Source organism: Piliocolobus tephrosceles, chromosome 8 (genome assembly GCF_002776525.5).
Source record: "Piliocolobus tephrosceles isolate RC106 chromosome 8, ASM277652v3, whole genome shotgun sequence".
NCBI classification, from domain to species: Eukaryota; Metazoa; Chordata; class Mammalia; order Primates; family Cercopithecidae; genus Piliocolobus; species Piliocolobus tephrosceles.
Genome location: NC_045441.1, coordinates 50,145,368 through 50,168,581, shown reverse-complemented (window position 1 = coordinate 50,168,581; position 23,214 = coordinate 50,145,368). Strand labels below are relative to the sequence as shown.

The following is a 23,214-nucleotide window of genomic DNA, read 5'->3' as shown; positions in this document are numbered from 1 at the left end:
TCCTACCATAATCACCTCTCCAGATTCAAAAAGGCCTGTGAAAGATTTATTTTCTTTCTTTCCTTTTTTTGAGATGGAGTCTCCCTCTGTCGCCCAGGCTAGAGTGCAGTGGCATGATTTCGGTTCACTGCAACCTCCACCTCCCAGGTTCATGGGATTCTCCTGCCTCAGCCTCCCAAGCAGCTGGGATTACAGGTGCCCGCCACCACGCCCAGCTAATTTTTTTGTATTTTTAGTTGAGATGAGGTTTCACCATATTGGCTAGGCTGGTCTTGAACTCCTGACCTCAGGTGATCCTCCCGCCTCAACCTCTCAAAGTGTTGGGATTACAGGCGTGAGGCACCTTGCCCGGCTGAGAGATTTATTTTCTAACCTTCCAAAACACCACCAGGCTAAAATAAAAGGGTTCTCGATTTCCTATCTGACATAAGCTATCCCTTGAAAAAACTGAGAAACACACCTCTTGTTAAACTTGTTAAATGTAATTTTTATAGGAAGCATAGAAAAACATGCTCTTTTCTATCTTCATATCTAGCATAGTCCTAGGGGTGGGTGGTAGTGGTTTAGGCTTCTTATTCCTAAGCTTGAACTTAAATCAACTCAACCCCTAGTTAAATCACAAATTTGTTCCCCTGTTTGGTGTGGAGCATTTCAACCATACCTTGATTTTAATACTCCCTTAGAACAGAAGTGTTTTCTCTGTTGAACTGTATATCTAGTTCTACCAACATTTTTACATTAGGATGATACCTTAACTATACAAACATAGCAACATTACATTTTTTGCTAGAGAAATAAAGGGATGTCTTAGTAAGGATCAAAGCTTTGAAATACATAGATCTGTGAATAATAGCTCAGTTACACCCTTGCTGAATTACTTTGATCCAATGACTTACCCTCTCTGAGCTATGGTTCCCTCATCTGTAAAATGGGAATAAAACCCACTTGCTCCCATGGTGGTTTTAAGGATCAATTAAGAATGTAAAGTGCTTTTTGTAGTGCCTGTCACACAGAATGCTCAAAAAAGGGCTACTTCCATTCCTTATAGCCCCACATGCTACCCCTGTGTAGATGCCACAGCAGCCCTTAGCTGAGACATGGCTACAAAGATGCATGCAAACGGTCCTTATAAGGAGTAACAATTTAGTTAGGTACATATGTTTTGTACACAGCTAATTATAATACAAGGCAAAATGTATTAAGGCCTATGGTAAAGGCACATATTAACAATATTTACGGGAGCACTAAAGGAGGAGTATGTCTAGGGAGCAGAATTCTTGCAGATGATAGAAGAGGTAATCACCGCAATAAGACCTTGAAAGATGGATGACTTTTGACATGTTGAAAAGGAGACTGGAAGTGAAGTCTGTGAAAAAGGGAGCAACGTAGCTACAGAGAGGCCAAATTGGGCAATTCTGGGGGACACTAAGCAATTCAACACACGCAGAGTCTGGGCTGTGGGAGAGGAAGTAAGGTAGGAAGAATGGGCTGAGGCCAGAATAAGAAAGACCCTGAATTCAATTCTACGGGGATTCACGTTTATTATTTAAACAATTAAGAGAAATCAATGTTTACAAATTGTGAATGAACACTACAGTGTCCCTATGGAAGTAAAAATGCCCCAAACAAGTGTAGTGTGTTATATCTATAGAACTTAGCATCAAGCAACTGCCCCTTTCATTCGAGAGTGAATAAAACCAGGCTTCACACTATTGGAACATACTCAGTCAATTAAGAAAAGTACTGATTGCCGGCTGCAAAATATCCCCACGGTGCCAAAGTGTCTGTGGAGTGGGTGGGGAGGGGGAGGGAAGGTGTGATAATTAAAAGAATTGTTACTTGCAATGTCACAGGAGCCAATGTGTTAACTCGGCATGCTGGGAAGCTAGAATGCTCCCAGCTGCCACGGGGAGGGAGGATGTGGTTTGATCCCTGGCACCACTCGTTGGGACAAGATGAATCACAAATGTGTTAATAGTGAGGTTCCATGTCATAATGTGCCAGATGGAGGTGGTTACATCTCTGATTGATTGCCTCCTGGCCAAGACAGGAGTTTTCCAGAAGGCAAACGTCTCCAAATTGGCATTCGAGCTCTAGGGATCAGCAGGTCTTTATCATGGTCAACATGGACCTGACATTCTCGACTTTATGAAGTGTGGCTACCCGCAAGACATGGGCAGCCAGAAACAGTATCTGGATGAGGAAAGATGTGATGAGGGAGTGATATATGGAAGAAACAGGTTGGTGCCTGACAGGGCTCCTATGGCTAAGCGTGACTATTAACAAATCTATGAATGTACTGGAAATAAAGGGGAGGGGGTGGGGAGACACAGCGGGTACCCTGCTCGTGAACAAAATAAATAACCAGAGAGAGAAAAAGAAAGGTAAAAAAGAGAAGGAGCAGGATAGAAAATACTTCCCAGCCTCAGATACCAAATCCCCAAAGCAGATGAGTCTAGATGCCAGGCTAAGGCCACTGGGCAGGAATATAGAGCAGGGGACAGCAAGATGACTCTCCTGTCCTTTCCCTTCCACTCACCCCAACAGTGACTACCCAGCCCTTTGTTGTTGCTGCTTTTTTCCCCCAATGCAAGCTTCCAACTATAAACAGCCAACTACAAGGGCAATAACTGTGGTGTCCTACTGGGAACTAACGCAGCCTCTCGTGCAGGCGCTGGGTCCTAATACAGGACAGTGAATAAAGCTTCATTACAGAACAATGGAGTTAGCTGCCAGAGCCTACAGATTTGAATAAACAACAAATAAGCAACATCTGCTCCAGCATATGTGTATGGTAAAAAAAAGTCACAAAATAAAAGAATTCGTAAATGCCAAAAGCAACACTAAACTGCCAGTGCTACTGTAGAGTGAATTTTTAATTGCACATGCAAAGAGGCAGGCTGTGGGTATTAGTCTCACATATGTCTTGTTGCTGCCAACCTGGGAGTATAGATGAATTTAATTAAATAAGGATTATCCCTTCTCCCCAGTACAATTACTTATTTATAACAATGATAAAATTGCCTAATAAAAAAATTGTAATATTTTAAAAACAAGGCTAGAAAACACCCTGCTTTCTGTGTAAGTCGTTCAGGGCTGTTTGAGTTTGAGTGTGTCTTTTAAAATTAAGTCTATGCCTATTGCCAAGGAAGAAAAAAAAAAAAACCCCTTATCATAAAGCCTGCTGCAGTTAAACAGCCAGAGACTACATTATGGAGAAATATAAAGAAGACACAGAGCAGCATGGGAATTGACTTTCATGGGTGTGTGGAAAATTAAGCAATTGGACTCAAATTGAGGCCAGGTGACTAAGCCAAGGGACAGGGCCACTGAGACTTGTTCTCTACCAGTGTTCTTGGTCGCTGGTGAGCAGTTCCCTTCATGTTGGCTATCCCTCTTCCATATGCACTAATTCATTGAAAATGAACAGCACTACCCAAAACAAACCAACAACAAAAGAGATGGGCACTTTTGTCCCTCTTCTCAGTGACGGCAGAGTCCCTTTTTACCTCCACATTAACAACCTGCATCATCACGGAGGCCAGTGGTAATAAACCAGGTATGAAACTAGAGACGGCAAAGTAGATTCTCGTGTAGGATATTACTACAGAAATCAGTATCTTCTGAGTCTCAGGATCTCGTTTCTTTCATCTTTGAGCAATTTTGTTATTTAATCAGTTTTCCTCACTAGGATTCAAGGCAAGTCAGAGCACTTGACCAGCGGCATTCTCTCAAGGTCAATTCAGAAAGCAACTAGAACCAAAAAACAGTCAAGGGCTCTAAGTGTGTGGCCGTGGGCAGTTACACAATCGTTCTACCTCATTTTCCTTATCCGTGCAGTGGCAGTGGTAAAAGCAGAATTCACCTTCAAGGAAAGTTTCCATGAATTAATAGGTGTAAAGTGACTGAAGCCTCAGTAAGTACTCATTCAATAAACATTGCCAAGAATTTAAAAGGATGCTTTATAAGACACCCAGATCTGTCTCTTCCTGGATGCTAGCAGCTTTCTATTTATCTATTGTTTTATTTCTTCCTGACACTTATCACAATTGTAATTCAATAATTAATTGATTTCTTCTGATACTTACAAATTCTATGAGACTAGAGTCTGTTTTCCTTCTATTTGTATCTTCATCATTCTCTTAAGGTCGAATCAGGGGGCAACCAGAATTAAAAGACAGTTAAAGTCTTACAGGTGGCTAGGCATGAGGAGGGCAGGAGAGGGCTCTCCCCCAACCCACTAGAAATGTTGGATGATGGTTTGGCAATTATTGCATTGCTCTTTAAAAATGATAATTTGGCAATGCCAGGGAGAGGCCATTTCCTGATGATCCACACCTGTTAACATCAAACTAGTAATTGAATTCAAGCCCCAAGAAGAAGCAACTTCCTGGGCATGCATGTTGAGACAAAAATGGCGAAGTATGATCTTCCAGGTACACTCCACCAGGAAAGGGAAGAAAGCCTCGATGATTCCCATCGAGGAATAACTCCCTAAACAGACCAACTGTGGTCACTTCCCAAGGGTAAGGAGGGCTCTGTGCATGCAGATAGCTCACCCCAAGGGAAGAATCATGGGAAACAGGCAGGCTTACAAAGTCCTAGGATCCCGGTTATGCAAGGCACTTGACTTTCTTTCTCTCTTTAACCTTTTTCTGTAGGAGCATACATTTTACTTTATGACTTGGTTTTGTTGCTAAACTATAGGCTTTTAAATCATTGTGTCATGAAATACCAGTTGTGTTCTCATTTTTAATGACTGCATGATAGTCCACTTTATGTGTCATTTTTTAAAATTTAAACATACCCCTTTATTGAATGTTTAGGGCAGTTCTAATTTTTCACACCTCTCTTATAATTGTCTTAGAGCAACTTGCTAGAGGTTATACACAGGTGAAAAGGTAAATAGAGTTAAAGCTTTCTGACACATATTGTTATATTCCTTGCAGAAAGCAATGTGCTTCCTTGCCAACATTAGCTTATATGAACTCTTAAGCTTCCACCAATTTAATAACTCATTTGTCTATTTGACTATAACGTTAAGTTATGTTTTAGATTATAACTGAGGGTGAAAATTGCTTCATTTACATATTTCTTATTTAGTAAAATTTCTACTGTTTTTTCTTTGTTGTTAAATCTTTTGTAAAGAAATATTTTGTGAAATATTTGGAAATATTTCTAACACATAGAAAATACAGAAAATAACCGGCTGGGCACAGTGGCTCACGCCTGTAATCCCAGCACTTTGTGAGGCTGAGGCGGGCGGATCACGAGGTCAGGAGATGGAGACCATCCTGGCTAATACGGTGAAACCCGTCTCTACTAAAAATACAAAAAATCAGCCGGGCGAGGTGGCGGGCGCCTGTAATCCCAGCTACTCGGGAGGCTGAGGCAGGAGAGTGGTGTGAACCCGGGAGGCGGAGCTTGCAGTGAGCTGAGATCGCGCCACTGCACTCCACTGTGGGCGACAGAGCAAGACTCTGTCTCAAAAAAGAAAGAAAGAAAGAAAGAAATTCGCTATTTTAGCCACTAATATTTTATTGTAGCTAAATTGCAAATAACCTTTTCCTACTTTGTGACTTGTCTTTGAACTTTATTCTGTCTTTGTTGAACCAATGTTGACAATTATGATGAAGTCATCTTATCAGTTTCGTTTTATAGTGTGTACTTTTTTGTGTCCTGTTTAAGAAATGGTTTGTTACCCTGAGGTCATAAATGTATCCTTCTGTATTCTCTTTTGTAAGTATCAATGCCTTACTTTTTACACTTACACTCTTGCTATACTTGGAATTTATCTTTGCATATGGGTCAAGCCAAGGGTTTAATTTTCTATTTTTTTCTATATGGATAACCACCTTACTGTCTCAATTATGTCTATCCTTTCTCCACTGATTTTGAAGTGTTCTAACTTATTGTTGTATATCAGGGAGTCTATTTCTGAGCTCTTTATTTCATTGGTTTATTATCCATTTTTAAAAATATGGCACCTGTCTTAATTACAATTTCTATATAATAAGTTGATTTCTAGCAGGGAAAATTTCTTCTCCATGATCTTTATAATAGTCTTAGCTTTCCTTGGCCCTTTACTGGTACATAAGAATTTTAGGACAAGCTTGCAAGTCCTACAGAAAAGTAAAACAAACTTATTAGCATTGTTATAGAAATTATGTTGCATTTTAGATTAATTTGGTGAGAGTTTCTTTCTTTTTGATATGGAGTTTTCCCATTTATGAACATATCATACCTCTGCTTTTATTTAGTTCTCCTTTATAAGACATAGTAATATTTATAATCTTCCCAATAAATATTCTAAAAGTATTCATTTAAATATAAGGTACTTTAATAGGTTTATTGTTCTTGTTGAAGTTGTGAAAAGAATCAGTTGTGGGTTTTTTTTTCCTTACTTTAATGTGCTTTCAATTGGTTATTGCTGACGCATGGAGACTGATTTTTGCATTTTGCTCTCATATCCAACAAACTTGTTAAACCTTATTACTAACACACCTGTCAGCTCTCAAGTTTTGTATGCAGACAGTTATTTTGTTGGCAAAAGTGGACATTTATCTAGTTTATGAACTTCTTACCTTATTAAGTTGTTTTTCTGCTTTTACCTTTAGTTTAACGTTGAATAAAAGTAACATGGGCAGGTTGTATTCCTGGTTTAATGGGATTTCTTCTGAGATTTTACTGTTGAGATTGAAATTGCTATCAAGATTTGATAGATGCCCCTAATTAGGTTAAGATATCTTTCTTTTATTTCTACTTGCAGAGTTTTTGTTTGTTCATTTGTTTTGTTTTTTAATTATGATCAATTACATTTTGTTATATTTCTTTTCTGCATCTTTTAACATTGTTTTCCTTTTTAGAACTGTTAATGTAATGTGCTTTATTAAATAATTTTACTGATGTTGGTCCATCCTCAAATTTATGAAAAAACGTGGTTCTTGTTAGATGGTAATTTGTAAGAAATCTTTATTTAAAATAAACTGTATTTTATCATTAACTGTTAAAATTTTAAGTTTTTTAAATATATGTTTTCAATTTTAGATAGTAAAAACTAATCAGCTTAATTGCTATTTTATGCTGAGCTTAAAAAACCGTTCTCTATTCCAAAATTATATAAATATTCATCTACATTTACTTCTGTTCCTTTTATATTTTGAGGGTGTTTTTACATTTAATAATTTATCTGAAATGTCATCTATCTTCAATTTCTGTTGGTAAAGGATGATAGGGAAATATTTTTTATGCACACATCTTTTTCAAAATCTATCCAGGTGATGATGTCAAGTATTTCCTTTATCCTATGACTAGTTAAATTATATTAGTTTTTTAATTGTTAAAACATTTTTGATATCTTATACTAAAAGCTATTTGTTCAAGTATTAGCATTTTAAAATATTGTACTTAAATCATCATTAGTTTATTTATTTATTTAAACATTTTTGCATCTATTTTCATAAGTGGAATGTATCAATTTTCTGAGACATTTTAGTCAGAATTTCCTATCAGGTTTCTCCAAAATCTAAAAGATGCTTGGAAGATTTACAAATGTTTACATTATCTGAAAGACTTACATAAGCAAGAAATTATCTCTTTCTTGAAAAATTGAAAGAACCAGTCATATAGCAATTTTTTTCTCATTGCTGTTCTCAGAAGTAATTTCTGACAAACTTAGTTTATGTTTATTTATTTTTCCCCTATGGTATTAGTTTATTTATCTTTTCTATTATGTCACTTTATTAATTTTTGTTGTATATATGATACAAATATTGGTAATGTAGTATCAATATATAAATAAATGACATACGCAAAATATATTTATCTATCTAAATTTCCTTAAGTGGCATCAATAGTAATTATCTCTGGTTTTAATTACATTAGTTGTACTAGTATTCCTTTATAATTTTAAAATGGGTTTTGCATTTTAGGTCATTTATTTTCTATATCAGTGACTATACTTCTTTTCTTTAATTTTATTTTGATGTTCTAATTTTGTTTGTATGTATTTTCAGTTTTTTGAACTTTGTGGGTTTTTTCCTATAAAAATTTAGTGCTTGGATTTTACTTATCAAATAATTTGTTTCTTCTTTCCGCATTACCAATTTCTACTTATGTTTATTAATGTCTAACTTCTAATTTTGTTTTATTGATTTAATGATGACTTCTTGAGGCAAATACCTAATTTATTTTAGTTTTTTCTGCTTTGATAATAAAAACAATCAAGGCTCTGAATTTGCCTCAGATTACTGCTTGTGGTAGAACTCTATGATTTTATATAAAATGTCTTTATTCAAGTGATCTGAATTTGTAATTTTAACTTATACTTTTCTATACCTTTGTTTGGGATGGAGGACCCAGCCCCCAAGTACTGGGTTTGTCATTTTGGTTTTTTTTTGTTTGGGGTTAGAAAATGTTACTTTTTCTTCTATTATTGAATTCAAGTGTTACTACACTGTATTTATATCTATAAAAATGTGGCTCATATTGTGTGTATGTGTGTGTGTGTGTGTGTGTGTGTGTGTGTGTGTGTGTAGTCTGGGCATGGTGGCTCAGGCCTGTAATCCCAGCACTTTGAGGGGCCAAGGTGGGTGGATGATATGAGGTCAGGAGTTCAAGACCAGCCCGGCCAACATGGTGAAACCCCATCTCTACTAAAAATACAAAAATTAGCTAGGCGTGGTGGCACATGCCTGTAATCCCAGCTACTCAGGAGGCTAAGGCAGGAGAACCACTTAAACCTGGGAGGTGGTTGCACACCAGCCTGGGTGACAGAGCAAGACTCTGTCTGAAAAAAAAAAAAAAAGAAATCATAAAAGAATCTTTGCATTTTCATGTTGTTAGATATTTTAATAAATATTCCAAGAACACTGGCAAATAGTACTTATTTTAATATTTTTCTATTGAGTACATATTATTAATTAATATATTTTTATTCTCGTATTATTTTATGCTTGATCTGTAAAAGACCGAAGGAATATTAAAAGCTCCCCCCCCTTTTTTTTGAGACAGAGTCTTGCTCTGTCGCACCGGCTGGAGTGCAATGGCACGATCTTAGCTCACTGCAACCTCTGCCTCCTGAGTTTGAGCAATTCTCCTGCCTCAGCCTCCCGAGTAGCTGGGACCCATCACACCCAGCTAATTTTTGTATTTTTAGTAGAGCCGGGGTTTCACCATGTTGGCCAGGCTGGCCTCGAACTCCTGACCTCAGGTGATCCACCAGCCTCAACTTTCCACAGTGCTAGGATTACAGGCGTGAGCTACCACACCCAGCAAAAACCTCCCATTTTTATTGTATCCATTTCTATGGTATTGCCAGAATTATTTCTTGTGTAGTGTTTTGAAAATAACATATGCACATGGTAACAAAAGAAAATTAAAATATGCCAATTAATTTAAAACATATCAGTTTTCCTTTTATTAAGCTACCACCATTAACAGTTCCTTATACATTTCTCCAGAAGCAATCTGTGCATGCCTTTCCCCCAGTAGAAATATTATACAATCATCTGTCACTTAACATCTAACAACAGGGACACATTCTGAGAAATGCACGCTTAGTTGATTTTCTCATTGTTTGAACATCATAGAGTGGACTTACACAAACAGAAAGTATAGCCTACTGCCCACTTAGGCTAGATGGTATAGCCTATTCCTCCCAGGCTGCAAACCTGTACAGTATGCTATTGTACTGAATATTGTAGGCAACTGTAACACAATGATAAGTATTTGGGTATCGCAACATTGAAAAGGTACAGTTAAAATATGGTGTTATAATGTTATACGACCACTGCTGTATATGTGGTCTGTCATTGACCAAAGCATTGTTATTCGGTATGTAACCATAGATACACTCTTTTTAATACAAAGGAGTGTATAGATAAGACTCTTTTGCATGTAACTTTTTTCTCATTTAACAACTCTATGTCTCAGAGACCTTTCCATATAAACAGATATTAAAATCTTCCTCATTTTAAAAAATAATGACTGAATAGTTTTGATGTAAGGATGTACTATAATTTTAAAAGTAGATTATTATTGTGGGCATTTAGCTTGTCTCTAGTTGTTATTATGAACATTATATATATTACAGTAAAATTCTTTGTGTGTACATTTCAGTCTATTGGCAGGTCAAGTTACAGAACTGGAATAAATACATCAAAAGCTGCATCCATTTAAAATTATAAGATACCACCAGGTCACATTTTAAAGTAATTATGAAAATTTCAATTCCAAACAACAGTGGGTGTCAGTTTCACATTTTTACTGTTACTCTGTATTATTTAACTTTTAATTATTTGCTAATGTAATAAGTGAAAAGGTGAAGTCAATCTTGTTTGTGGAGCTTTTATATTTCTTCTTTGAACTGCCTATGTATTTCCATTCCCCTTATCTAATAAGATCTTCTTTTTCTCACTGATTTGTAGGGGCCTTTTTACAAATTGATAAAGTCAGCCTTTATATATTAGATGTTAACTACTTGGTATGTAATGATGCATGATTGTTTTGTTTTTGTTTTTGTTTTTGTTTTTTTGAGGCAGAGTCTGGCTCTGTCTCTCAGGCTGAAGTGCAGTGGTGGGATCTCGGCTCACTGCAACCCCACCTCCCAGGTTCAAGCAATTCTCCTGCCTCAGCCTCCCCAGTAGCTGGGATTACAGGCATGCATCACTATGCCCAGCTAATTTTTGTATTTTTAGTAGAGATGGGCTTTCACCATGTTGGCCAGGCTGGTCTCCAACTCCTAACCTCAAGTGATCTGCCCACCTTGACTTCCCAAAGTGTCAGGATTACAGGCATAAGACACTGCACCCAGCACGATTGTTAATTCTTAAATGAAATTTTGATAAATTTTTAAAGGGCTTTATTAAAAATATTTTCTTTCATTTTAAAGTAAGCATTATTAGATTTTAGTATTATAACCCCGATTAATTTTTGTCTTTATTTCTTGCTTATTCTAGGTCCAACCTTTCCCAATTAACCTTTCCTGGTTTTATTACTTGAGTTCAACTTTTCCATACCCTATTTTTATTAATACAGAGCAGGCTTCCCCAACCCCTGACTTCAGTCCATGACTTGTTAGGCACTGGGCCATACACCAGGAGGTGAGCGGTGGATGGGCAAACGGGCTTTGTCACCTAAGCTCTGCCTCCTGTCAGATCAGTGGTGGCATTAGATTCTCACAGGAGCACAAATTCGATTAGAACTACACATGCAAAGAATCTAGGTTGTGCGCTCCTTATGATGATCTGAGGTGGATTAGTTTCATCATGGAACCACCCACCTGCCTTGGTCTGTGGAAAAATTGCTTTTAATGAAACTGGTCCCTGGTTCCAAAAATGTTAGGGACCGCTGTTCCAGAGTACTTTATTTTGGGTAACATCTTAATCAACTTGAATGGTAGTAAAAAGAGTTGATACATAAAATAAGGGATTTACATATATTAGGCCAATCTTTTTAACAATCCCATGAATCCCATGAGATAGATGCTGTTATTATGCTTATTTTTGTTTTCTTTAGATGAGGACACAGAAACATAGAGATTGAGTAATTTGTCTAAAGTTACGCAGTTGGCAGTTGCTGGAGTGTGGAATTGGAATCCAGGCAAGCTGGCTCCAAAATTCATGCTCCAACCATGGTCTCACTTACTTGAGGACATTGTCCTGGAAAGGTAGTGGATGATATACTTGGGGAGTCTTGTTATCTTTGAGGGTGATGTTATACTGCCCTTGTGCATAAAAAGAGTAGGGCTGGGTATAAAATTGTTGGTTCACATTTTCTTCCCCTTCTAAATTGTATGGTATTGATTTATTACCGTCTGCCATTTTATGTTGCTAATGAGATATTTGAAATTTTTTCTCTTTGTAAGTAATCTGCATTTTTTTGGTCCAGAAATGTGTGAGTTAACTCTCATCCCACTGTATCCTTCTACTTTATACATTTTACTGTCATAGTTAGATGTTTTCATTTCATTGATGTACCTGAATTTAGTAAAAACCATTTTTGTTGCAATTTTTATTTATTTATTAATTAAATCAAAGTATAATATATACATTAAAAAATCAAATAGTGCCAAAATATTGTGTCATGGAAAGTAAATTCCCCAAAGACAACTGCTTTTAACCCTTTCCATATGAGATCCTAAGAGTGGCAATGTCACCCTGATGTTTCCAGACCTAGGATTTGGCACCATTCATTGTTGGTTTTGCTAAAACTTGCTCCTACTTCCATGAACACCACTCATGGATACCCAGTTTGAGCGTACCATCTATTTTTCTCTTTGGAAGAAAGTCCCTATCCTTTTCACCAGTTTTTCTTCACACTTCCCATCAACCACTTCTCAACAGCTACATTTTTATCTTCAAAATACTCAGTTTGCTAATATTTCTAACTTGCTATGTGACCAGAATTGTCTCCCCGTTTGTCTCATTGTTGATTCTCAAAGCAGAAAGCCAATCAAGAGTGTTTATGTTGTTATGGCTGCATATATGTGTCTCATAGCCGGGCCAGTAGTTTCACCAGATGATGTTACATTTTCCATATGTCCACTGTCATCGAATATTGTATACCATCAGGTTTAAGACTCTCATTATTCTATAATGAGAAAAAAATAACTCTCTAGCAATTAAACTAAGACCTGTCATCAATTATAACATGTATCTTGATTGCAAGGATGACAAATTGGGAAAAATCACTCATCTTATAATTGATGAAATACTGGGGTCAACACCTCTCTTGCTCACTAGAGTTCTTGACCTGGAGGCACAGCCCATTCCACAGTCAGTGTTGATGTTCTCATGCATGAGCCATGTGTCTCTCAGATGCAAGGGACTCATTTTCCAGATGCATAGCACAGCATTCAAGAGTGTAGACTCTGGAGCTAGACAGGCTGAATTTGAAACCTGGCACCACTTTGAACTCTATAAGAAACTGAGGGACATTATTTAACCTCTCCGTGCTTGTTTCTTCATCTAATACACAGAAATAGTAATACTGCCTACCTTAAAGGTTTAAGGATTAAATTAAGTAAAGTGTATGAAACATTTAGAACAGTACCTGTCACAGTGTGTCTGTATTTGTTAAATATAATGACACTGCTCTGTGAGTAATCTCCTTGCAGGCTTCCTACTGCTTAGGAGTGAAATTTACTGTCCTCAATCTTCCTCCAAAGAAGGAATGAGGATACCCAGCAGGGAAACAGTGTACTCCAATGAAATATCTTCATCCATTTTTTTCTTCTCTCTGCAACTTGTCCCCTATTTATATTCATGATGGCTGAAAGGTTCAATGTAGTGGAACTTATTCCTACAAATGCCCTAGAAAACTGTATATATATGCTTGTCACATATTGACTTTGTATCTGATATATATCTTTTTTAGAACCCCAGTCAAAATTTAAGACATTAAGAGTCCAACTGCAGCCGGGCGCGGTGGCTCAAGCCTGTAATCCCAGCACTTTGGGAGGCTGAGACGGGCGGATCACAAGGTCAGGAGATCCAGACCATCCTGGCTAACACGGTGAAACCCCGTCTCTACTAAAAATACATAAAACTAGCCGGGCGAGGTGGCGGGCGCCTGTAGTCCCAGTTACTCGGGAGGCTGAGGCAGGAGAATGGCGTAAACCTGGGAGGCGGAGCTTGCAGTGAGCTGAGATCGGGCCACTGCACTCCAGCCCGGGCGACAGAGCAAGACTCCGTCTCAAAAAAAAAGAGTCCAACTGCAACCACCTCTTACATCTATGTAGTATTTCTTGGATCCGTCTTCCTTGACATTTTGTTTATTGTATTCATTTCTTTTTCTTTTCCCACTTAGTTCCTAAGTAATTTCTCAAACATCTCCTAGTTTTCAGTCATTTTTATATATGTACTAGTCTGTCTCTTACTAATTCTATTGTATTTTAAAAATTATATTTTAATTTTAAAAAAGTAGCTGGGCATGGTGGCGTGCACCTATGATCCCAGCTACTTGGTAGGCTGAGGCAGGAGGATCTCTTGACACTAGGAGTTCAAGGTTGCAGTGATTTAGGATTGTACCACTGCACTTCAACCTGGGCTACAGAGTGAGATCCCCATCTCAAAAAACAAACAAACTATATATATATATATATATACACACACACACACACACACACACACATATATATGTATATAAATTTTTATTAGCATTTTGCTATACCTCTCATTTTTTGTCTCTTTTACATCCTTATTTTTTCAGTCTACTTAAAGTTATATTGTACCACTTCATGTAAGATGTAGAAATCTTGTAGGTATCTTTGTTCATTTACCAACTCCCCCATCCTGTATGCTATAAATTGTCAAGTATAACATCAACATATGGTACACAACACCACAATACCCTGCTCTTTAGCAATGCTTAAAGAACTTCCTTTAGCAGTGCTTACAGTACATGGGTACTGGTGAAGAGTTATTTTTGTTTGTCTGAAATTTTATCTTTACTTTTGAAGGATATTTTTGCTGCATATAGATTTCTGGCTCATAGTTACTGTCTTCTGGTCTCTATTGTTTTTAATGAGAAGTCTTCTGTCATTCACGTCTTTATTCCCCTGTATTCAATATGTCATTTTTGTGTGCCTGCTTTAAACACTTTCTTTTATCTTTGATTTCTATCAGTTTGATCCTAGTATTATTTAGGTGTAGTTTTCTTTGTAATTTCTTTGTAATTATCCCACTTAGAGTTTGCTGGCTTTTTGAATCTGTAAATGTAAATCTTTGAGCAAAATTAGAAGATTTCCCACCATTATTTCTCCAAATATTTTTTTCCTGTACAGTTTTCTCTGTCCTTTCCTTCTCAGGCTGCAACTACATGTATATTTGACCTTTGATATTGCCTCACAGGCTTCTGAAACTCAGATAAGTATTTTCTATAATTTTCAAATCTTTTTCCTGATCTTCAGATTGTTGGATAATGTCTATAGATATATTAAAATCCACCAAGTCTTTCTTTCATTGTTTCTGATGTAATGTTAAATGAATATTGAATTTCAGAAATTATAGTTTTTATTTACAGAATTTCCATTTTATTATTTATTATAATTCTATTTTTTTAGATTTTCTATCTCTCATTCATTGTGAGCATATTTTCCTCTACATCCTTCAGCATAATTATAATAATCTCCCTATCTGCCGATTAGAACATCTGGGCTTTCTCATGGTTTGTCTTCATTAATTGCCATTTTTCTTGCATATGAGTTATATTTTCTCATTTCTTCATGTGTCTAGTATAATTTCATTGTTCCTGAATATTGTGAATGGTATGTTGTTTAAGGAGGCAAGGAACTTGTCTGGAATCAAACTCCAAATGAAAATCTCAGTTCACATCTTTTAGTCTTAACAGATTCTTTAAGTCCTTTCCATGTGTGTTTGGTTCAACAATTGGCTAGAGATTTGAAAAGATTTAATTCCTAGAATTTGAAGATTTTCCTCCTTGGTCCTCTCCTTGCTGTGATTTTCCCCCTTCTCTTATCAGCTATTATCATTTCCTCAAATTTTATATTCTGATTTTTTTTTTTAACTACTGCTACTTTTTATTTTATTTTTTTTTGAGATGGAGTATCACTCTGTTGCCCAGGCTGGAGTGCAGTTGACACAATCAAGGCTCACCACAACCTCTGCCTCCAAGTTCAAGCAATTCTCCTGCCTCAGCCTCCAGTAGCTGGAATTACAAGCACCCACCACCATGCCTGGCTAATTTTTGTATTTTTAATAGAGACAGAGTTTCACCATTTGGCCAGGCTGGTATAGAAATCCTGACCTCAAGTGATCCAGTCACCTCAGCCTCCCAAAGTGCTGGAATTACAGGCATGAGCCACTGCACAGGCCAATACTGCTACTTTCTATTAGAGTTTTAGGACAGTGTCAACTGGAGCCTACCCTCAAGCTAAAAAGCTTTTAAAAAACAGGACACTCACCCAGTGCCATTCCTTCCGTCTATGTGTTGAAACCCCCTCCACATTCTGTTTACTTTTGGTCACTCTTCAGTGCCTTTATGTAGGAGTTTTAAAAATATTTTGTCCAGAGTTTATGATTATTCTCTGTGGGAGGGTTGGCTCGTTAGGAGTTACTTAGCATCAGAAACAGAATCAAGCATTGTATGTTTTATCTGAAAGGAATCTACTCATTGGAGATGCTTCTCTTACATAGATGCCATGTCCTCATACAACTCACTGAGAATAGTAATTCCTGAGGATTTGTCATGTTTCTTTGTAATCATTTTTTTAGTGGACATTTATTCTGAATAACTTCTGATTTTTGAACTGCTAAATCTTATAATTTTGCTTGGTTTGATGATTTTATAAGGTGGCAGGGAAGGCATATCTTATCCAAGTTGATAGCTAAGTGAGATTCTCTTGGAAATTTTTGCGTTATCATGTTAGTATAGTCCTGCAGTAGACTTATCTTTTTAATTCCTAGGTGGGCTCTTTACCTAGAATTGTCTGCAACTTCGTCCACAATAAATCCCACACAAAGTCCTAGTCTTATAGAATATGAGTGATAGACTTCTCCTCCTCTTCTTCCTTTTAAATAGCACTATTATGTATTTCCTTTTTTCCCTTATATTCCCTTGTCATTTAAGTGACATTTTATTTTTAGGGGACTCAGGGAGGATAGTATATTTGTGGCCTTGGGTCCCAATTTTCTATATAAAGTCAATTTGTTCACATTCAATTAGGAAATGCTTAAATATAATCTTTCTGCTAGTATGCACGGTATTGCACATGAGCAGAGGCAATACAGTCTTAATACTGGTTTTTAACAAATTTTAAAGGTATTTGAAGGGTTCATCATGTACCTTCACCTATGTGTTTTAAACAACAATTTGCTATCTCCTGATTCTGTGGGCTGGCCAGCTCAGTGTGGTTTTCTCTTGGATTCTGTCATGTAGTTGCATCAGATGGCACCTGGGCTAGAGTCATCTGAAAGTTCGGGCCGGACATCAAAGATGGTATTCACATGGAGCTCATGCAGCACTGTCCACCAGGGAGTCCACGTGTGGCATCCTCATGTCACTTGGGCTTCGCACAACATAGGGGCTGCGTTCCCAGAGGGAATGTTCCAAGAGGAAATATCTCAAGAGCCAGGAAGCAGCTGAGTGAGTGGCGCTGAAACTAGCAGAGCATCACTACTGCTGTAATATTTTGGTCAAAATAGTCCATGTGCTTTCATCTTTAAAATGAAGTAATTGTTTTATACTTTGAGAAAAAAAATGCATGTATACAATATCTCAAAGTGATTACACACACAGTTATCACATACATATGATAATTTCCTTTTCCCATTAATTGAACTAATTTTACATATTTATTCTGAGTCTTATGTTTGTTTGGTTAACAACACTATTTTCAAAAGTAACAAAATCACATTTGCTGTACTATAATTCAGATTTTATCCATTAGGCTCTCCTTCACCTACCTTACTTTGCTCTCTCAATTTGAGATGAAATGTAGATTAGTAATTTTTGTCTAACTTCCCAAATAATTTTTGGAATGATTGGGCCAACTTACATGGTATTAATTGACCTCTTAATAGAATGTCAAAGAAGGCAATTCCTGTTGGCAAGGGGACCTCCAGCTTCATTGAGAAGCATTCAATTAGATGGAAAACAGATGCTTATTTTTGTCTTATAAGCCTCAATGCAGGTTATGTGGTAATTACTTCGAAGAGCAGGATAACAATTTATGTAATCAGCAGGACCCTATAATTACTAATGCATAATTTCTAAACAGCATTTAGCAAAATGAGGCCCATACATATACTTTGTAATGAAAAAGATGTGTTTGACACAGCACTAAATTAAATTTAAAATTTGCATATTTTCTTCCAGGAAATGCATGAGCTTCGTCTGCTGTATTTTGCTGGACTAATTGTGCCTACTTCTAACTGCCTTATAGGACCATGGGAATGCTGAATCAGAGTGACAACTGAATGGGGGAATAAAAACCAGGAATAGAGAAGGGTTTCCTTCTCTCTTGTTTAGGATGTTAAAGCATCATTCTGAGAGAAAACTTGCAAAGCTACATCTAGGGAACCTCTGTCCACTGAGAGTTTAACATTAAGATTATATAAAACGTAGAATGCAAGGGCTAGCAGAGAACTTAAAATTATCTGCACTTATTTCTTTATTTCAGATGGAAAGACTGAGACCCAGTTAAATGAAACGGCGTGTACACTATGAAGCAGTTGGTGGAAGGAGTGAAAAAGTACCCTCCTCCCCACAGTCAGGCTCAGTCCCATGAAATTCATTCCACTATGGTAGTCAGATCATACAGAGTTAGTGTCAGACAAGCCACACATACCATTAGCCCCAGGGATATTGACCATTTCTGTGGTCTTTTAAAATTTACATGTACATTTGCATTGCCAGTAGTTTTGTTTTGTTTTGTTTTGTTTTTTGAGATTGAGTTTTGCTCTTGTTGCCCAGGCTAGAGTGCAGTGGCATGATTTCAGCTTACTGCAACCTCCGCCTCCCGGGTTCAAGCAATTCTCCTGCCTCAGCCTCTCAAATACCTGGGATTACAGGTGCGCGCCACTGTGCCAGCTAATTTTTTTGTATTTTTAGTAGAGGTGGGGTTTTGCCATGTTGGCCAGGCTAGCCTTGAACTCCCGACCTCAGGCGATTCCCACGTCTTGGCCTCCAAAGTGCTGAGATTACAGGCATGAGCCACCACGCCTGGCCTACCAGTAGGCTTTTAATATCTCAGAAGATGCACGAATGTAGAGTATCTGCTACAGGTAATTTAAGCTCTGTACATATTAAGAAATTTAAACACCAGTTATTTACGTTCTGAAAGACCATTAATGAGATCACACACCTTGATGAATTCTTACCTACAGTTCCTGAAGTCATGTCAAGAGGATTACCAGTCTCTTCTTCAAAGCTCTGGACCTAAGATATCAAAATACATCAATGTCATTAGAAATTTTGTCAAATAAATTCACTTATTTTAATCAATATATAATGAGACTGGCAACTGATAAGAAGGATAAACATGAGATCCTGAACTGAAATAACTTACAGTCTGCTGGGAGGAGGTAGTGGGGACAAGGTACCCATGATAAAGATTCAAAGAATTAAAGAAGTTGAGGAAAGGGGAAGATCACATCTGGATGGGCTGATCAATGCTTCTTCTGGAAGTTGTGCATTTGAAAGACATTTAAATAATAATATTTCTATTCTAGATTGTTTTTGGCTTCTGAAGAACTTTAAGTATATTTGGAGAAAGCTAATTAGGACTTGATAAATTTATGGAAAGTAATTCAGAAAATTTAATTGCTATATAATTCTTAAGCATTTTTTTAAATTTTAGTTTTCATATTGCTAGAACAAAATTTATTTTTGAAATTTTTAAAGAAATTAATGAATACTTCTGTATTGATGAAAATTAAAGTTACCATTAAACAAAATGATGCATATTACTTCTAAAATAGCAATACAGCTAATTATAGAAACATGATACATAGAAAAAGAAGGTAAAAACAACAGGGCTGGGCTTGATAGCTCATGCCTGTAATCTCAACACTTTGGGAGGTCAAGGTGGGAGGATCACTTGAAGCCAGGTGGTTAAAACCAGCCTGGGCAACATAGTGAGACCCCATCTCTCCAAAAAATAAAAAGAAGATAAGAAAACAGTTACTGTTACTCCAAAAACATTTTGGAGTATTTCTTTGAAAGTTTTCTTTTATATACATTTATTCTGGATATTGTCATGTGGTCAAATTTTTCGGTCAAAAATTTGAAGCAGGAATTTTTATTCCACATCATAAAATTTCTCTGAAAACATATTTAATGACAGGACAATAAGCTGTTCTCAGGAAGTACATTAGTTTACTTAACAATTCTCCCACTCTTGGAATGTTTTCTAAATTTTGCAATTAGAAATAATGCTGAGGTGAATATTCTTGTTCATAAATCTGTATCTACGTGTCATATTACTTATTTGGAATTGATATTTGAATACTGAAACCTGAATCAAAGAACATAAACATTTTAAACATTGTGGTACATATGGCCAAAAATGACCTCTAACCCAGGAATAGACTGGAGACCATGAGGATATAGCTCAACTGTAATAAGAAAAAATTTTTAATCTCTCTTTTTAATCCTTCGTATCTTTTTTCAAATAAGTTACTTTATACTTGCAATCTATTAGACATACTTCTTAGCATTATTTTCACTGGTGTTGGTAACTCAAATCAGTGAGTGTCATATGCATTTCAAACTTTTCAAATAAAAAGTTTTTGCTATGACCATTATCATGGAGAAAAATCCACTTAGGGCAATGTGAAGCACATGTTTGTCTTTTGAAAAAAAAAAGGAAAAGCCCCATTCATTTCAAATGAAAGCCATGTGTATTCCTGGGCTATTCCACCTGAGCCAAACTTATTAATTAATAAAAAAATAAAATAAAGAAATAGTTATAGCTTTTGAAATATTTCCCACCTAATCAAGATGTTGACTGGGATTGTTTAATAATATGGTTAATGTTCTCACATGTGACTTCTAGAGAATAGGATGCTTATGTGCAAACAGGAGGGAAAGCTAAAAATTATTTATTATGAATATGAAGAAGCATTCTACCTTGAGTTTACATTGCGCAAATTTTACAAGTATCAAATTCACTTAATGTATTTAGGAATTTAAAAAGAGAGGGGCTGACTCAATTTTACTAAGTAAAATTAAACAAAAAAATGTTGATTTTTCCTTTAAAAAATCTATGCACAATTTTGTTGAAATTATATTTTTGAGAAGTGAGACAAACATTGCCAAATTCAGCTTTTAGTACAACTTTAGGGAAAGCATCATTGGTTGATCTGGAGGCAAAATTTGGCCAATCATACTTGAAATTCTGATAGCTAGATATTTAAGTACATTGGCTCTTGTTTTAAATGCCATGAAAATCTGCCAATTTCACACATATTTTTCATTTCTTATAATTGGATTTTAAAATTTGACATTGAAAAATAAATATTAAATCTGGCATTGGTTTCTGTTTAAGATACAATCTACCCAAGCTTCATTTACTCATCCACTGGTATTGAGTGAAACAAGTATTTTTTCCCCAGTGAGAATGTAATATTTTATATGCACTTTTTATTAAAAATGAAATTCAAGTAGTGTGTTTCTTTTTTATCATTTTTAGGACTATCTCTGCCTTACATACACACACAATCTCTCACACAAATCCTAGAACATAATAACACCAAGATGGTTGTGAAATTTGACAGAATATTTTGTTTTCCTATGAAAACCATCCTTCGATTAAATCAATATTGTCAAATTCTTTGGATGTTTACTCAATTAACAAATATTTACTAAGTACCTACTACGTGCCAAAGAAACATGTGAATTTGCTTTCTTTATTTTGGTGTTGAGTGTGTTTCTACTCTCTCCCCAAATATATACTAATATGTAGTATTTTCTTGAATAATCGTAATTTAAAAATTCTTGAAAGTATACCAATCAAGGACTAATATTCTTTTCTTATTTATTTATATAAAATTTATCAAATTTGATAAATTTGATGTTTGTCTATTCCTTTCCTTTGAAATTTCGATGGCATACTAGGAACATTATTTTTCTCTAAATCAGTCTAGTTTGAAGCAGAAGAACCTTCAGGGACAATAGAGTCTGAAGAGGCTTGACAACATGGTGTTGTCCAGGCTGGTCTCAAATTCCTGACCTTAGGTGATCCACCTGCCTCGGCCTCCCAAAATGTTGGGATTACAGGCGTGAGCCACAGCTCCCGGCCGACTTGACATTCTTTATAGTAATTTAACTATGGCTTGGTAATTAAATAATCTGTGCAAGATTAAGTTTTAAAAAATTCTTTTTTTAGTGCCTTCTCAGTTTATCCTCAAATCAGGGCATTTGACCAAAGGTATTTTTTTCCTCCTTTTATTATTGTTATTCATTTTAATGCTACTACTTAAATTCAGGTTAACATTTTAAGGTTCTTTAATTATTATACAAGGCATATATGTACACAAACATACATACACATACATAGATATTAGGAACCTTAACATCTACATATTTTAAAATAATTTTTATATCTTTGTGGGATGCAGCTATGCCAGTAGGCATATTCACCTGACTCAATCCTATTCTTCTTTTAAAATTGTGATTAAGCCCTACTTTTTACAAATTTCTTTATCCTCTCAGCCCCAGGCTGGCTAAGAATGCCTTTACTTGCTCCTGGAATACTCGACAATATGTCTGTGTAGTGATGTAAAGTGTATCTGTAGGGCTGTCTCTGTGCCTACCATCTTACGGTTTCAGTGCCCATCCCTGCCACTTCTCTGTAGCTTCCTTTTCAAGGCAGATTCTGTTACCATTTCTGTGCCTGGCACATAGAGGGCTCAACGGAGAAGTAAGCCCACTTTGGAACTGGCATGTAAATATCCTGCCCTACTTTTAGATAATTTAGATGAAAAGAGAGAAAAGCCTTGTTCCTCCTTTGTAATGACTTATTTGTAATTATACTAAATAACAGAGTTAACAACAAGTTAACTTCCAATCCTAGCTGCCATTATGAATAGACAGATAAGCAGACATGTATACGTATTTTTTGGAAAAAAACAAACAAACAACTGTGAGATGTACAAGTGAGAATGTCATCTAGGTGAAGATAAAAACTAGTCTGAATGAAGGTAGGGATGGATGAGCAAAGAACGTGTGTGAAATGAAGGTCAAGCTATGTGAAAATCAACACATCCCAAAGCAAACAAATAAACATCATACTAACACCCTAAAATCAAGACCATACCCAAGTCCATACTGCTTTGTCTGAGGCCCTGTGTTAGACATTGTGGGGGAAATTATTTCCAACACACATCCCCGGCCCTAAAGGAGCTGAGAGTTTTTTGGGGAGACAGCACTGACACCCGCTCAATCTCTGACATAACGAGCTCACACTGCTAAAACCATGAGAACACAGAGAAGAAGTGGTCAAGGTAAGTTTCACTGAGTGAGAAGTAGTTGAACTGATCCTTGAAGAAGATAAAACATGAAAAGTTAGAGAGTAGATAAAAAGCACACATACAGGTACATAAAACAATTACGCAAAAGCAAAGTCAGAAATGACCTATGGATTCAACTGTGAGCAAGAAAAAGGAAAGACATTGGAGCAAGCAAAGGCTGGTTTCCTACTAGTTTATTTCCAACAAAAGCAACTAGAATGACTTTAAATCACTAAACTGA

General features: G+C 36.4%; 1 protein-coding gene across 2 annotated transcripts in view; it reads right to left on the bottom strand.

Moving 5' to 3' along the window:
• Nucleotides 1–23,214, bottom strand: part of ITPRID1 (ITPR interacting domain containing 1) — a 95,622-nt gene that overhangs the window by 46,233 nt on the left and 26,175 nt on the right. For both annotated transcript variants that reach the window (XM_023186050.1, XM_023186049.1), the window contains exon 8: nt 18,843–18,900. In XM_023186050.1, the coding sequence (XP_023041818.1) occupies nt 18,843–18,900 (58 nt within the window). The remainder of the gene's footprint in view (nt 1–18,842; nt 18,901–23,214) is intronic.